At 44.0% G+C, this 14222-nt stretch overlaps 1 protein-coding gene across 2 annotated transcripts in view; it reads right to left on the bottom strand.

The window, feature by feature from the left end:
• The window catches only part of SPTBN2 (spectrin beta, non-erythrocytic 2), a 411931-nt gene that overhangs the window by 187452 nt on the left and 210257 nt on the right, over window positions 1–14222 (bottom strand). For both annotated transcript variants that reach the window (XM_029611250.1, XM_029611248.1), the window contains exon 8: window positions 745–932. In XM_029611250.1, coding sequence (XP_029467110.1) covers window positions 745–932 — 188 coding nt within the window. The remainder of the gene's footprint in view (window positions 1–744; window positions 933–14222) is intronic.

The raw sequence follows: 14222 nt of genomic DNA, 5'->3' as shown, positions 1-14222 counted from the left end.
AACTAAGTTCTTGACTGCAAAAACATTCTTCTCATAACTTTCCGATTCATTTATAAGAAGATATGTAAGTCTCTTGCATTCCTGTCATCTTGGTTTCTGAATGCCAGACTCCAATTCTTGGCTTCTGTTTCCATTGTAATTGCTATTTCATACCTTACAGCATGAGACAATTGTGATATTAGTTTTTTCTTTGACCCTGAGAAAGACTTCTCTTTTTCCAAATTCCCAAAGACATAGTTTAGGTGTGCTGTCTTCTTTTTTGAGGTCTTTTTAGCTGTTTTCCTTGGCTCTGTTACTGACTCTTTGGGAGTCTATGTACTAAAATGTATTAAAACTGTCACGGCAGCATAAATTACTTGCCAGTTTTAACATGGCAGGTACATTAGGCTTTAATGTCCAATGTATTAAAATAATGAAATACACAACACCTAAGCATTAACATGGCTATGGACATGCTGTTGTGTTGGGCAGCTTGAGTATACAGGCACTACATTGCTAAAAGTGAAAGAAGTGGAAGGTGCAGAGAATCCTCTCAACCCTCCTCAAAACAGTTCACTAAACTCTTCCACCCACTCCCAGATCTCACTTACTGCCCCCCTCCCTCCCCCTGCTGGCAGCAGTGTCAAATCCAAAATGTCATTGACCATTATTTTGGTCTCTGTTTATCCTGAATTTGTTAGACTATCATGGTAGAGTTGGTGCATGCCCTCTGCTGAATGGTGACGTGGCTGGGATAGTACTCACTTTGGCGGTTTCTCCACTGTGCGGTAGGTGTTAAAAGTCTGCAGCTGGTTCTGGACACCACTCAGGGAATTGGCGAGCTGCCGATCATTGAGGATGAAGATGGTCTGTTCAATCCACTGCAGAAGTTCAGAGGCTAAAGTCTCATACTTCTCAATCAGCTGGTCAGCTTCGATGGCATAATCCAGCACCTGGGGGTTGGGAGAGGGAGTTGTAAGGAAGGGGGCATAGAAATAAAGAGAAAGAAATAGACAAGAGAGAGAGAGAGAAAGGAAGAAAGAGAAAACATAAGAGATGATGAAGAGAGAAGAAAGAGGAACAGAGGAGCGAGAAAAGGAGAGCATGAATGATATGAAAATAGAGGAAAAACAGAAAGAACTAAAAAAAGAGCAACTTTATATGAGAAGGGTGAGCGAACTCTTAGCACTGCAGTCTCTTCCCTGGGCTTATTGCACATTATAATGCAGGGTCTGTGCATGCAACCAGAGACTTCATGGAAGCAAACTTTCAGTAAGCTACATAGCTGCAAAGTAAACAGGTGCAGTAGCTTCTCTTTGAAAATTAGTTAAAGGTACATGACTACAAAAGCAGATGTGTACTTTGCCTCTGCTATTTGTGTGGCTAATTTTCCAGAGGAGAAACAACATGTTATAATTAAAAATTCAATTTGCATGTCTTTTCTCCTCTGACCCAAAAACATGCCTGTTGTCACCTGCTTTAATAGCCGCTAACAGGTCAAATTTCAAAAACCTGCTGAGTAGGTAAGATAATGGGTAATTTTATCTGGTTATCTTGAGCCACATTTTCAGCCAGACCTAACCAGCTAAGTTTACGGCTGAAAGTTTTCCTGAATCTAGCCGGACAATTTAGGTGCGTTATTTATGTGACTGGAGTTGTCTGGCTAACATTAGCCAGTTAGTGCTGCGTTATTTATGTGACTGGAGTTGTCTGGCTAACATTAGCCAGTTAGTGCTGCGTTATTTATGTGACTGGAGTTGTCTGGCTAACATTAGCCAGTTAGTGCTGCGTTATTTATGTGACTGGAGTTGTCTGGCTAACATTAGCCAGTTAGTGCTGCGTTATTTATGTGACTGGAGTTGTCTGGCTAACATTAGCCAGTTAGTGCTGCGTTATTTATGTGACTGGAGTTGTCTGGCTAACATTAGCCAGTTAGTGCTGCGTTATTTATGTGACTGGAGTTGTCTGGCTAACATTAGCCAGTTAGTGCTGCGTTATTTATGTGACTGGAGTTGTCTGGCTAACATTAACCAGTTAGTGCTGCGTTATTTATGTGACTGGAGTTGTCTGGCTAACATTAGCCAGTTAGTGCTGCGTTATTTATGTGACTGGAGTTGTCTGGTTAACATTAGCCAGTTAGTGCTGCGTTATTTATGTGACTGGAGTTGTCTGGCTAACATTAACCAGTTAGTGCTGCGTTATTTATGTGACTGGAGTTGTCTGGCTAACATTAGCCAGTTAGTGCTGCGTTATTTATGTGACTGGAGTTGTCTGGCTAACATTAGCCAGTTAGTGCTGCGTTATTATGTGACTGGAGTTGTCTGGCTAACATTAGCCAGTTAGTGCTGCGTTATTTATGTGACTGGAGTTGTCTGGCTAACATTAACCAGTTAGTGCTGCGTTATTTATGTGACTGGAGTTGTCTGGCTAACATTAGCCAGTTAGTGCTGCGTTATTTATGTGACTGGAGTTGTCTGGCTAACATTAGCCAGTTAGTGCTGCGTTATTTATGTGACTGGAGTTGTCTGGCTAACATTAGCCAGTTAGTGCTGCGTTATTTATGTGACTGGAGTTGTCTGGTTAACATTAGCCAGTTAGTGCTGCGTTATTTATGTGACTGGAGTTGTCTGGTTAACATTAGCCAGTTAGTGCTGCGTTATTTATGTGACTGGAGTTGTCTGGCTAACATTAACCAGTTAGTGCTGCGTTATTTATGTGACTGGAGTTGTCTGGCTAACATTAGCCAGTTAGTGCTGCGTTATTTATGTGACTGGAGTTGTCTGGCTAACATTAGCCAGTTAGTGCTGCGTTATTTATGTGACTGGAGTTGTCTGGCTAACATTAGCCAGTTAGTGCTGCGTTATTTATGTGACTGGAGTTGTCTGGCTAACATTAGCCAGTTAGTGCTGCGTTATTTATGTGACTGGAGTTGTCTGGCTAACATTAGCCAGTTAGTGCTGCGTTATTTATGTGACTGGAGTTGTCTGGCTAACATTAGCCAGTTAGTGCTGCGTTATTTATGTGACTGGAGTTGTCTGGCTAACATTAGCCAGTTAGTGCTGCGTTATTTATGTGACTGGAGTTGTCTGGCTAACGTTAGCCAGTTAGTGCTGCGTTATTTATGTGACTGGAGTTGTGTGCTGCGTTATTTATGTGACTGGAGTTGTCTGGCTAACATTAACCAGTTAGTGCTGCGTTATTTATGTGACTGGAGTTGTCTGGCTAACATTAGCCAGTTAGTGCTGCGTTATTTATGTGACTGGAGTTGTCTGGCTAACATTAGCCAGTTAGTGCTGCGTTATTTATGTGACTGGAGTTGTCTGGCTAACATTAGCCAGTTAGTGCTGCGTTATTTATGTGACTGGAGTTGTCTGGCTAACATTAGCCAGTTAGTGCTGCGTTATTTATGTGACTGGAGTTGTCTGGCTAACATTAGCCAGTTAGTGCTGCGTTATTTATGTGACTGGAGTTGTCTGGCTAACATTAGCCAGTTAGTGCTGCGTTATTTATGTGACTGGAGTTGTCTGGCTAACATTAGCCAGTTAGTGCTGCGTTATTTATGTGACTGGAGTTGTCTGGCTAACGTTAGCCAGTTAGTGCTGCGTTATTTATGTGACTGGAGTTGTGTGCTGCGTTATTTATGTGACTGGAGTTGTCTGGCTAACATTAGCCAGTTAGTGCTGCGTTATTTATGTGACTGGAGTTGTCTGGCTAACGTTAGCCAGTTAGTGCTGCGTTATTTATGTGACTGGAGTTGTCTGGCTAACGTTAGCCAGTTAGTGCTGCGTTATTTATGTGACTGGAGTTGTCTGGCTAACATTAGCCAGTTAGTGCTGCGTTATTTATGTGACTGGAGTTGTCTGGCTAACATTAGCCAGTTAGTGCTGCGTTATTTATGTGACTGGAGTTGTCTGGCTAACATTAGCCAGTTAGTGCTGCGTTATTTATGTGACTGGAGTTGTCTGGCTAACATTAGCCAGTTAGTGCTGCGTTATTTATGTGACTGGAGTTGTCTGGCTAACATTAGCCAGTTAGTGCTGCGTTATTTATGTGACTGGAGTTGTCTGGCTAACATTAGCCAGTTAGTGCTGCGTTATTTATGTGACTGGAGTTGTCTGGCTAACATTAGCCAGTTAGTGCTGCGTTATTTATGTGACTGGAGTTGTCTGGCTAACATTAGCCAGTTAGTGCTGCGTTATTTATGTGACTGGAGTTGTCTGGCTAACATTAGCCAGTTAGTGCTGCGTTATTTATGTGACTGGAGTTGTCTGGCTAACATTAGCCAGTTAGTGCTGCGTTATTTATGTGACTGGAGTTGTCTGGCTAACATTAACCAGTTAGTGCTGCGTTATTTATGTGACTGGAGTTGTCTGGCTAACATTAGCCAGTTAGTGCTGCGTTATTTATGTGACTGGAGTTGTCTGGCTAACATTAGCCAGTTAGTGCTGCGTTATTTATGTGACTGGAGTTGTCTGGCTAACATTAACCAGTTAGTGCTGCGTTATTTATGTGACTGGAGTTGTCTGGCTAACATTAGCCAGTTAGTGCTGCGTTATTTATGTGACTGGAGTTGTCTGGCTAACATTAGCCAGTTAGTGCTGCGTTATTTATGTGACTGGAGTTGTCTGGCTAACATTAGCCAGTTAGTGCTGCGTTATTTATGTGACTGGAGTTGTCTGGCTAACATTAACCAGTTAGTGCTGCGTTATTTATGTGACTGGAGTTGTCTGGCTAACATTAGCCAGTTAGTGCTGCGTTATTTATGTGACTGGAGTTGTCTGGCTAACATTAGCCAGTTAGTGCTGCGTTATTTATGTGACTGGAGTTGTCTGGCTAACATTAGCCAGTTAGTGCTGCGTTATTTATGTGACTGGAGTTGTCTGGCTAACATTAGCCAGTTAGTGCTGCGTTATTTATGTGACTGGAGTTGTCTGGCTAACATTAGCCAGTTAGTGCTGCGTTATTTATGTGACTGGAGTTGTCTGGCTAACATTAGCCAGTTAGTGCTGCGTTATTTATGTGACTGGAGTTGTCTGGCTAACATTAGCCAGTTAGTGCTGCGTTATTTATGTGACTGGAGTTGTCTGGCTAACATTAGCCAGTTAGTGCTGCGTTATTTATGTGACTGGAGTTGTCTGGCTAACATTAGCCAGTTAGTGCTGCGTTATTTATGTGACTGGAGTTGTCTGGCTAACATTAGCCAGTTAGTGCTGCGTTATTTATGTGACTGGAGTTGTCTGGCTAACGTTAGCCAGTTAGTGCTGCGTTATTTATGTGACTGGAGTTGTCTGGCTAACGTTAGCCAGTTAGTGCTGCGTTATTTATGTGACTGGAGTTGTCTGGCTAACGTTAGCCAGTTAGTGCTGCGTTATTTATGTGACTGGAGTTGTCTGGCTAACGTTAGCCAGTTAGTGCTGCGTTATTTATGTGACTGGAGTTGTCTGGCTAACGTTAGCCAGTTAGTGCTGCGTTATTTATGTGACTGGAGTTGTCTGGCTAACGTTAGCCAGTTAGTGCTGCGTTATTTATGTGACTGGAGTTGTCTGGCTAACGTTAGCCAGTTAGTGCTGCGTTATTTATGTGACTGGAGTTGTCTGGCTAACGTTAGCCAGTTAGTGCTGCGTTATTTATGTGACTGGAGTTGTCTGGCTAACGTTAGCCAGTTAGTGCTGCGTTATTTATGTGACTGGAGTTGTCTGGCTAACGTTAGCCAGTTAGTGCTGCGTTATTTATGTGACTGGAGTTGTCTGGCTAACGTTAGCCAGTTAGTGCTGCGTTATTTATGTGACTGGAGTTGTCTGGCTAACGTTAGCCAGTTAGTGCTGCGTTATTTATGTGACTGGAGTTGTCTGGCTAACGTTAGCCAGTTAGTGCTGCGTTATTTATGTGACTGGAGTTGTCTGGCTAACGTTAGCCAGTTAGTGCTGCGTTATTTATGTGACTGGAGTTGTCTGGCTAACATTAGCCAGTTAGTGCTGCGTTATTTATGTGACTGGAGTTGTCTGGCTAACGTTAGCCAGTTAGTGCTGCGTTATTTATGTGACTGGAGTTGTCTGGCTAACATTAGCCAGTTAGTGCTGCGTTATTTATGTGACTGGAGTTGTCTGGCTAACATTAGCCAGTTAGTGCTGCGTTATTTATGTGACTGGAGTTGTCTGGCTAACATTAGCCAGTTAGTGCTGCGTTATTTATGTGACTGGAGTTGTCTGGCTAACATTAGCCAGTTAGTGCTGCGTTATTTATGTGACTGGAGTTGTCTGGCTAACATTAGCCAGTTAGTGCTGCGTTATTTATGTGACTGGAGTTGTCTGGCTAACATTAGCCAGTTAGTGCTGCGTTATTTATGTGACTGGAGTTGTCTGGCTAACATTAGCCAGTTAGTGCTGCGTTATTTATGTGACTGGAGTTGTCTGGCTAACATTAGCCAGTTAGTGCTGCGTTATTTATGTGACTGGAGTTGTCTGGCTAACATTAGCCAGTTAGTGCTGCGTTATTTATGTGACTGGAGTTGTCTGGCTTAACATTAGCCAGTTAGTGCTGCGTTATTTATGTGACTGGAGTTGTCTGGCTAACATTAGCCAGTTAGTGCTGCGTTATTTATGTGACTGGAGTTGTCTGGCTAACATTAGCCAGTTAGTGCTGCGTTATTTATGTGACTGGAGTTGTCTGGCTAACATTAGCCAGTTAGTGCTGCGTTATTTATGTGACTGGAGTTGTCTGGCTAACATTAGCCAGTTAGTGCTGCGTTATTTATGTGACTGGAGTTGTCTGGCTAACATTAGCCAGTTAGTGCTGCGTTATTTATGTGACTGGAGTTGTCTGGCTAACATTAGCCAGTTAGTGCTGCGTTATTTATGTGACTGGAGTTGTCTGGCTAACATTAGCCAGTTAGTGCTGCGTTATTTATGTGACTGGAGTTGTCTGGCTAACATTAGCCAGTTAGTGCTGCGTTATTTATGTGACTGGAGTTGTCTGGCTAACATTAGCCAGTTAGTGCTGCGTTATTTATGTGACTGGAGTTGTCTGGCTAACGTTAGCCAGTTAGTGCTGCGTTATTTATGTGACTGGAGTTGTCTGGCTAACGTTAGCCAGTTAGTGCTGCGTTATTTATGTGACTGGAGTTGTCTGGCTAACGTTAGCCAGTTAGTGCTGCGTTTTTTATGTGACTGGAGTTGTCTGGCTAACATTAGCCAGTTAGTGCTGCGTTATTTATGTGACTGGAGTTGTCTGGCTAACGTTAGCCAGTTAGTGCTGCGTTATTTATGTGACTGGAGTTGTCTGGCTAACGTTAGCCAGTTAGTGCTGCGTTATTTATGTGACTGGAGTTGTCTGGCTAACATTAGCCAGTTAGTGCTGCGTTATTTATGTGACTGGAGTTGTCTGGCTAACATTAGCCAGTTAGTGCTGAGTTATTTATGTGACTGGAGTTGTCTGGCTAACATTAGCCAGTTAGTGCTGCGTTATTTATGTGACTGGAGTTGTCTGGCTAACATTAGCCAGTTAGTGCTGCGTTATTTATGTGACTGGAGTTGTCTGGCTAACATTAGCCAGTTAGTGCTGCGTTATTTATGTGACTGGAGTTGTCTGGCTAACATTAGCCAGTTAGTGCTGCGTTATTTATGTGACTGGAGTTGTCTGGCTAACATTAGCCAGTTAGTGCTGCGTTATTTATGTGACTGGAGTTGTCTGGCTAATGTTAGCCAGTTAGTGCTGCGTTATTTATGTGACTGGAGTTGTCTGGCTAACGTTAGCCAGTTAGTGCTGCGTTATTTATGTGACTGGAGTTGTCTGGCTAACGTTAGCCAGTTAGTGCTGCGTTATTTATGTGACTGGAGTTGTCTGGCTAACGTTAGCCAGTTAGTGCTGCGTTATTTATGTGACTGGAGTTGTCTGGCTAACGTTAGCCAGTTAGTGCTGCGTTATTTATGTGACTGGAGTTGTCTGGCTAACGTTAGCCAGTTAGTGCTGCGTTATTTATGTGACTGGAGTTGTCTGGCTAACGTTAGCCAGTTAGTGCTGCGTTATTTATGTGACTGGAGTTGTCTGGCTAACGTTAGCCAGTTAGTGCTGCGTTATTTATGTGACTGGAGTTGTCTGGCTAACGTTAGCCAGTTAGTGCTGCGTTATTTATGTGACTGGAGTTGTCTGGCTAACGTTAGCCAGTTAGTGCTGCGTTATTTATGTGACTGGAGTTGTCTGGCTAACGTTAGCCAGTTAGTGCTGCGTTATTTATGTGACTGGAGTTGTCTGGCTAACGTTAGCCAGTTAGTGCTGCGTTATTTATGTGACTGGAGTTGTCTGGCTAACGTTAGCCAGTTAGTGCTGCGTTATTTATGTGACTGGAGTTGTCTGGCTAACGTTAGCCAGTTAGTGCTGCGTTATTTATGTGACTGGAGTTGTCTGGCTAACGTTAGCCAGTTAGTGCTGCGTTATTTATGTGACTGGAGTTGTCTGGCTAACGTTAGCCAGTTAGTGCTGCGTTATTTATGTGACTGGAGTTGTCTGGCTAATGTTAGCCAGTTAGTGCTGCGTTATTTATGTGACTGGAGTTGTCTGGCTAACATTAGCCAGTTAGTGCTGCGTTATTTATGTGACTGGAGTTGTCTGGCTAACATTAGCCAGTTAGTGCTGCGTTATTTATGTGACTGGAGTTGTCTGGCTAACATTAGCCAGTTAGTGCTGCGTTATTTATGTGACTGGAGTTGTCTGGCTAACATTAGCCAGTTAGTGCTGCGTTATTTATGTGACTGGAGTTGTCTGGCTAACATTAGCCAGTTAGTGCTGCGTTATTTATGTGACTGGAGTTGTCTGGCTAACATTAGCCAGTTAGTGCTGCGTTATTTATGTGACTGGAGTTGTCTGCTAACATTAGCCAGTTAGTGCTGCGTTATTTATGTGACTGGAGTTGTCTGGCTAACATTAGCCAGTTAGTGCTGCGTTATTTATGTGACTGGAGTTGTCTGCCTAACATTAGCCAGTTAGTGCTGCGTTATTTATGTGACTGGAGTTGTCTGGCTAACATTAGCCAGTTAGTGCTGCGTTATTTATGTGACTGGAGTTGTCTGGCTAACATTAGCCAGTTAGTGCTGCGTTATTTATGTGACTGGAGTTGTCTGGCTAACATTAGCCAGTTAGTGCTGCGTTATTTATGTGACTGGAGTTGTCTGGCTAACATTAGCCAGTTAGTGCTGCGTTATTTATGTGACTGGAGTTGTCTGGCTAACATTAGCCAGTTAGTGCTGCGTTATTTATGTGACTGGAGTTGTCTGGCTAACATTAGCCAGTTAGTGCTGCGTTATTTATGTGACTGGAGTTGTCTGGCTAACATTAGCCAGTTAGTGCTGCGTTATTTATGTGACTGGAGTTGTCTGGCTAACATTAGCCAGTTAGTGCTGCGTTATTTATGTGACTGGAGTTGTCTGGCTAACATTAGCCAGTTAGTGCTGCGTTATTTATGTGACTGGAGTTGTCTGGCTAACATTAGCCAGTTAGTGCTGCGTTATTTATGTGACTGGAGTTGTCTGGCTAACGTTAGCCAGTTAGTGCTGCGTTATTTATGTGACTGGAGTTGTCTGGCTAACGTTAGCCAGTTAGTGCTGCGTTATTTATGTGACTGGAGTTGTCTGGCCTAACGTTAGCCAGTTAGTGCTGCGTTATTTATGTGACTGGAGTTGTCTGCCTAACGTTAGCCAGTTAGTGCTGCGTTATTTATGTGACTGGAGTTGTCTGCCTAACGTTAGCCAGTTAGTGCTGCGTTATTTATGTGACTGGAGTTGTCTGGCTAACGTTAGCCAGTTAGTGCTGCGTTATTTATGTGACTGGAGTTGTCTGGCTAACGTTAGCCAGTTAGTGCTGCGTTATTTATGTGACTGGAGTTGTCTGGCTAACGTTAGCCAGTTAGTGCTGCGTTATTTATGTGACTGGAGTTGTCTGGCTAACGTTAGCCAGTTAGTGCTGCGTTATTTATGTGACTGGAGTTGTCTGGCTAACGTTAGCCAGTTAGTGCTGCGTTATTTATGTGACTGGAGTTGTCTGGCTAACGTTAGCCAGTTAGTGCTGCGTTATTTATGTGACTGGAGTTGTCTGGCTAACGTTAGCCAGTTAGTGCTGCGTTATTTATGTGACTGGAGTTGTCTGGCTAACGTTAGCCAGTTAGTGCTGCGTTATTTATGTGACTGGAGTTGTCTGGCTAATGTTAGCCAGTTAGTGCTGCGTTATTTATGTGACTGGAGTTGTCTGGCTAACATTAGCCAGTTAGTGCTGCGTTATTTATGTGACTGGAGTTGTCTGGCTAACATTAGCCAGTTAGTGCTGCGTTATTTATGTGACTGGAGTTGTCTGGCTAACATTAGCCAGTTAGTGCTGCGTTATTTATGTGACTGGAGTTGTCTGGCTAACATTAGCCAGTTAGTGCTGCGTTATTTATGTGACTGGAGTTGTCTGGCTAACATTAGCCAGTTAGTGCTGCGTTATTTATGTGACTGGAGTTGTCTGGCTAACATTAGCCAGTTAGTGCTGCGTTATTTATGTGACTGGAGTTGTCTGGCTAACATTAGCCAGTTAGTGCTGCGTTATTTATGTGACTGGAGTTGTCTGGCTAACATTAGCCAGTTAGTGCTGCGTTATTTATGTGACTGGAGTTGTCTGGCTAACATTAGCCAGTTAGTGCTGCGTTATTTATGTGACTGGAGTTGTCTGCCTAACATTAGCCAGTTAGTGCTGCGTTATTTATGTGACTGGAGTTGTCTGGCTAACATTAGCCAGTTAGTGCTGCGTTATTTATGTGACTGGAGTTGTCTGGCTAACGTTAGCCAGTTAGTGCTGCGTTATTTATGTGACTGGAGTTGTCTGGCTAACGTTAGCCAGTTAGTGCTGCGTTATTTATGTGACTGGAGTTGTCTGGCTAACGTTAGCCAGTTAGTGCTGCGTTATTTATGTGACTGGAGTTGTCTGCCTAACGTTAGCCAGTTAGTGCTGCGTTATTTATGTGACTGGAGTTGTCTGGCTAACGTTAGCCAGTTAGTGCTGCGTTATTTATGTGACTGGAGTTGTCTGGCTAACGTTAGCCAGTTAGTGCTGCGTTATTTATGTGACTGGAGTTGTCTGGCTAACATTAGCCAGTTAGTGCTGCGTTATTTATGTGACTGGAGTTGTCTGGCTAACGTTAGCCAGTTAGTGCTGCGTTATTTATGTGACTGGAGTTGTCTGGCTAACATTAGCCAGTTAGTGCTGCGTTATTTATGTGACTGGAGTTGTCTGGCTAACATTAGCCAGTTAGTGTTGCGTTATTTATGTGACTGGAGTTGTCTGGCTAACATTAGCCAGTTAGTGCTGCGTTATTTATGTGACTGGAGTTGTCTGGCTAACATTAGCCAGTTAGTGCTGCGTTATTTATGTGACTGGAGTTGTCTGGCTAACATTAGCCAGTTAGTGCTGCGTTATTTATGTGACTGGAGTTGTCTGGCTAACATTAGCCAGTTAGTGCTGCGTTATTTATGTGACTGGAGTTGTCTGGCTAACATTAGCCAGTTAGTGCTGCGTTATTTATGTGACTGGAGTTGTCTGGCTAACATTAGCCAGTTAGTGCTGCGTTATTTATGTGACTGGAGTTGTCTGGCTAACATTAGCCAGTTAGTGCTGCGTTATTTATGTGACTGGAGTTGTCTGCCTAACATTAGCCAGTTAGTGCTGCGTTATTTATGTGACTGGAGTTGTCTGGCTAACATTAGCCAGTTAGTGCTGCGTTATTTATGTGACTGGAGTTGTCTGCCTAACATTAGCCAGTTAGTGCTGCGTTATTTATGTGACTGGAGTTGTCTGGCTAACATTAGCCAGTTAGTGCTGCGTTATTTATGTGACTGGAGTTGTCTGGCTAACATTAGCCAGTTAGTGCTGCGTTATTTATGTGACTGGAGTTGTCTGGCTAACATTAGCCAGTTAGTGCTGCGTTATTTATGTGACTGGAGTTGTCTGGCTAACATTAGCCAGTTAGTGCTGCGTTATTTATGTGACTGGAGTTGTCTGGCTAACATTAGCCAGTTAGTGCTGCGTTATTTATGTGACTGGAGTTGTCTGGCTAACATTAGCCAGTTAGTGCTGCGTTATTTATGTGACTGGAGTTGTCTGGCTAACATTAGCCAGTTAGTGCTGCGTTATTTATGTGACTGGAGTTGTCTGGCTAACATTAGCCAGTTAGTGCTGCGTTATTTATGTGACTGGAGTTGTCTGGTTAACATTAGCCAGTTAGTGCTGCGTTATTTATGTGACTGGAGTTGTCTGGCTAACATTAGCCAGTTAGTGCTGCGTTATTTATGTGACTGGAGTTGTCTGGCTAACATTAGCCAGTTAGTGCTGCGTTATTTATGTGACTGGAGTTGTCTGGCTAACATTAGCCAGTTAGTGCTGCGTTATTTATGTGACTGGAGTTGTCTGGCTAACATTAGCCAGTTAGTGCTGCGTTATTTATGTGACTGGAGTTGTCTGGCTAACATTAGCCAGTTAGTGCTGCGTTATTTATGTGACTGGAGTTGTCTGGCTAACATTAGCCAGTTAGTGCTGCGTTATTTATGTGACTGGAGTTGTCTGGCTAACATTAGCCAGTTAGTGCTGCGTTATTTATGTGACTGGAGTTGTCTGCCTAACATTAGCCAGTTAGTGCTGCGTTATTTATGTGACTGGAGTTGTCTGGCTAACATTAGCCAGTTAGTGCTGCGTTATTTATGTGACTGGAGTTGTCTGGCTAACATTAGCCAGTTAGTGCTGCGTTATTTATGTGACTGGAGTTGTCTGGCTAACATTAGCCAGTTAGTGCTGCGTTATTTATGTGACTGGAGTTGTCTGCCTAACATTAGCCAGTTAGTGCTGCGTTATTTATGTGACTGGAGTTGTCTGGCTAACATTAGCCAGTTAGTGCTGCGTTATTTATGTGACTGGAGTTGTCTGCCTAACATTAGCCAGTTAGTGCTGCGTTATTTATGTGACTGGAGTTGTCTGGCTAACATTAGCCAGTTAGTGCTGCGTTATTTATGTGACTGGAGTTGTCTGGCTAACATTAGCCAGTTAGTGCTGCGTTATTTATGTGACTGGAGTTGTCTGGCTAACGTTAGCCAGTTAGTGCTGAAAATCCCAGCTAAACCAGTTAAATCGAAAATCTGCCCCTAGAATGCCTCCAGAGCCGCCCCTTTTCTGACTGGATAACTTTATGTGCCCTTTGAGTTTGGGGAGACATATTTAGTCGATCAGCAGGGGAAATGTTTCAAAGTCAGAGGTATACCCAGGTAAACCATTTGAAAACTGTCCCTAAAAAAATAATGATGTTGAGGGCAATTTTCAGAAGCCTATTTATGTGGATAAATTGCTTGTTGAAAATTGCCCACCACTCGCCTGGGTAAAAGTATGCATGGGGGATTAATATGCATCATTTTATCCGACCAAAACGTAGGTGCGCTCAGTGGCATAGTTAAGTCAGGGAAGAGCAACAGGTCAATCCAGTACCGAGCGGTAGGAAGAGCTGCGTTGGTGCCCGGCGCACCCGTGGTTGCCGCACGCACAGTGCAGCTCACCTACCGCTCGATTCTGTATGTAAATAGCTTGCAAATGCAAGCTGCGTCTAAAGAAGCGTCCGTGAAGCGTTAGGCCCACGCAACCCATTTTACTGGATAGAGCGCCTATACAGTATCCTGGGTGCGCGGGCCTAACGCTTCACGGCCGCGCTGGTATCTGTCATTTGAAATGACAGGTACCAGGAAGTGGCCAGTTCTCCGACGCTCGGGATTGTCAGCCCTCTCCCCTCCTCCCGAAGCAAGGCGCGAAAAGCAGCCTTGCTCCGGGAGGAGGGGAGACAGGACTGGCAGTGTAAAGCGAAAAAAAAAGTAGCAAGAGCGAGGGGAGAGAGGACGGGCAATCCTACGCTCGGGATTGCTAGTCCCCCCTCCCCTCCTCCCGAAGCAGGGCGCGAAAAGCAGCCTTGCTCCAAGAGGAGGGGAGAGGGGACTGGCAGTGTAAAGCGACAAAGCGACTTACTTTTTGCAGCCCCCCTCCAGACATTGGCGAGGACGACCGCGGCTCCCCTCTCCTGCCTCCAGCTGCCCGCGAAGATGGATGCCTGCACGGGTGAAAGCGGCCCCTGTTCGTGCAATTGGGCCGCTCAAGACATGACATCACATGCCGTGACGCCAAACGTCGTGACATCACGCCTTGAGCGGCGTCTCTGCTGGGTCTTTTTTCCAGGGCGGTTTTCAAAA

The sequence above is a fragment of the Rhinatrema bivittatum genome, chromosome 8 (genome assembly GCF_901001135.1).
Source record: "Rhinatrema bivittatum chromosome 8, aRhiBiv1.1, whole genome shotgun sequence".
NCBI lineage: Eukaryota > Metazoa > Chordata > Amphibia > Gymnophiona > Rhinatrematidae > Rhinatrema > Rhinatrema bivittatum.
Note: the sequence above shows the minus strand (reverse complement) of the source record. Positions and strands in the feature narration are given on the sequence as shown.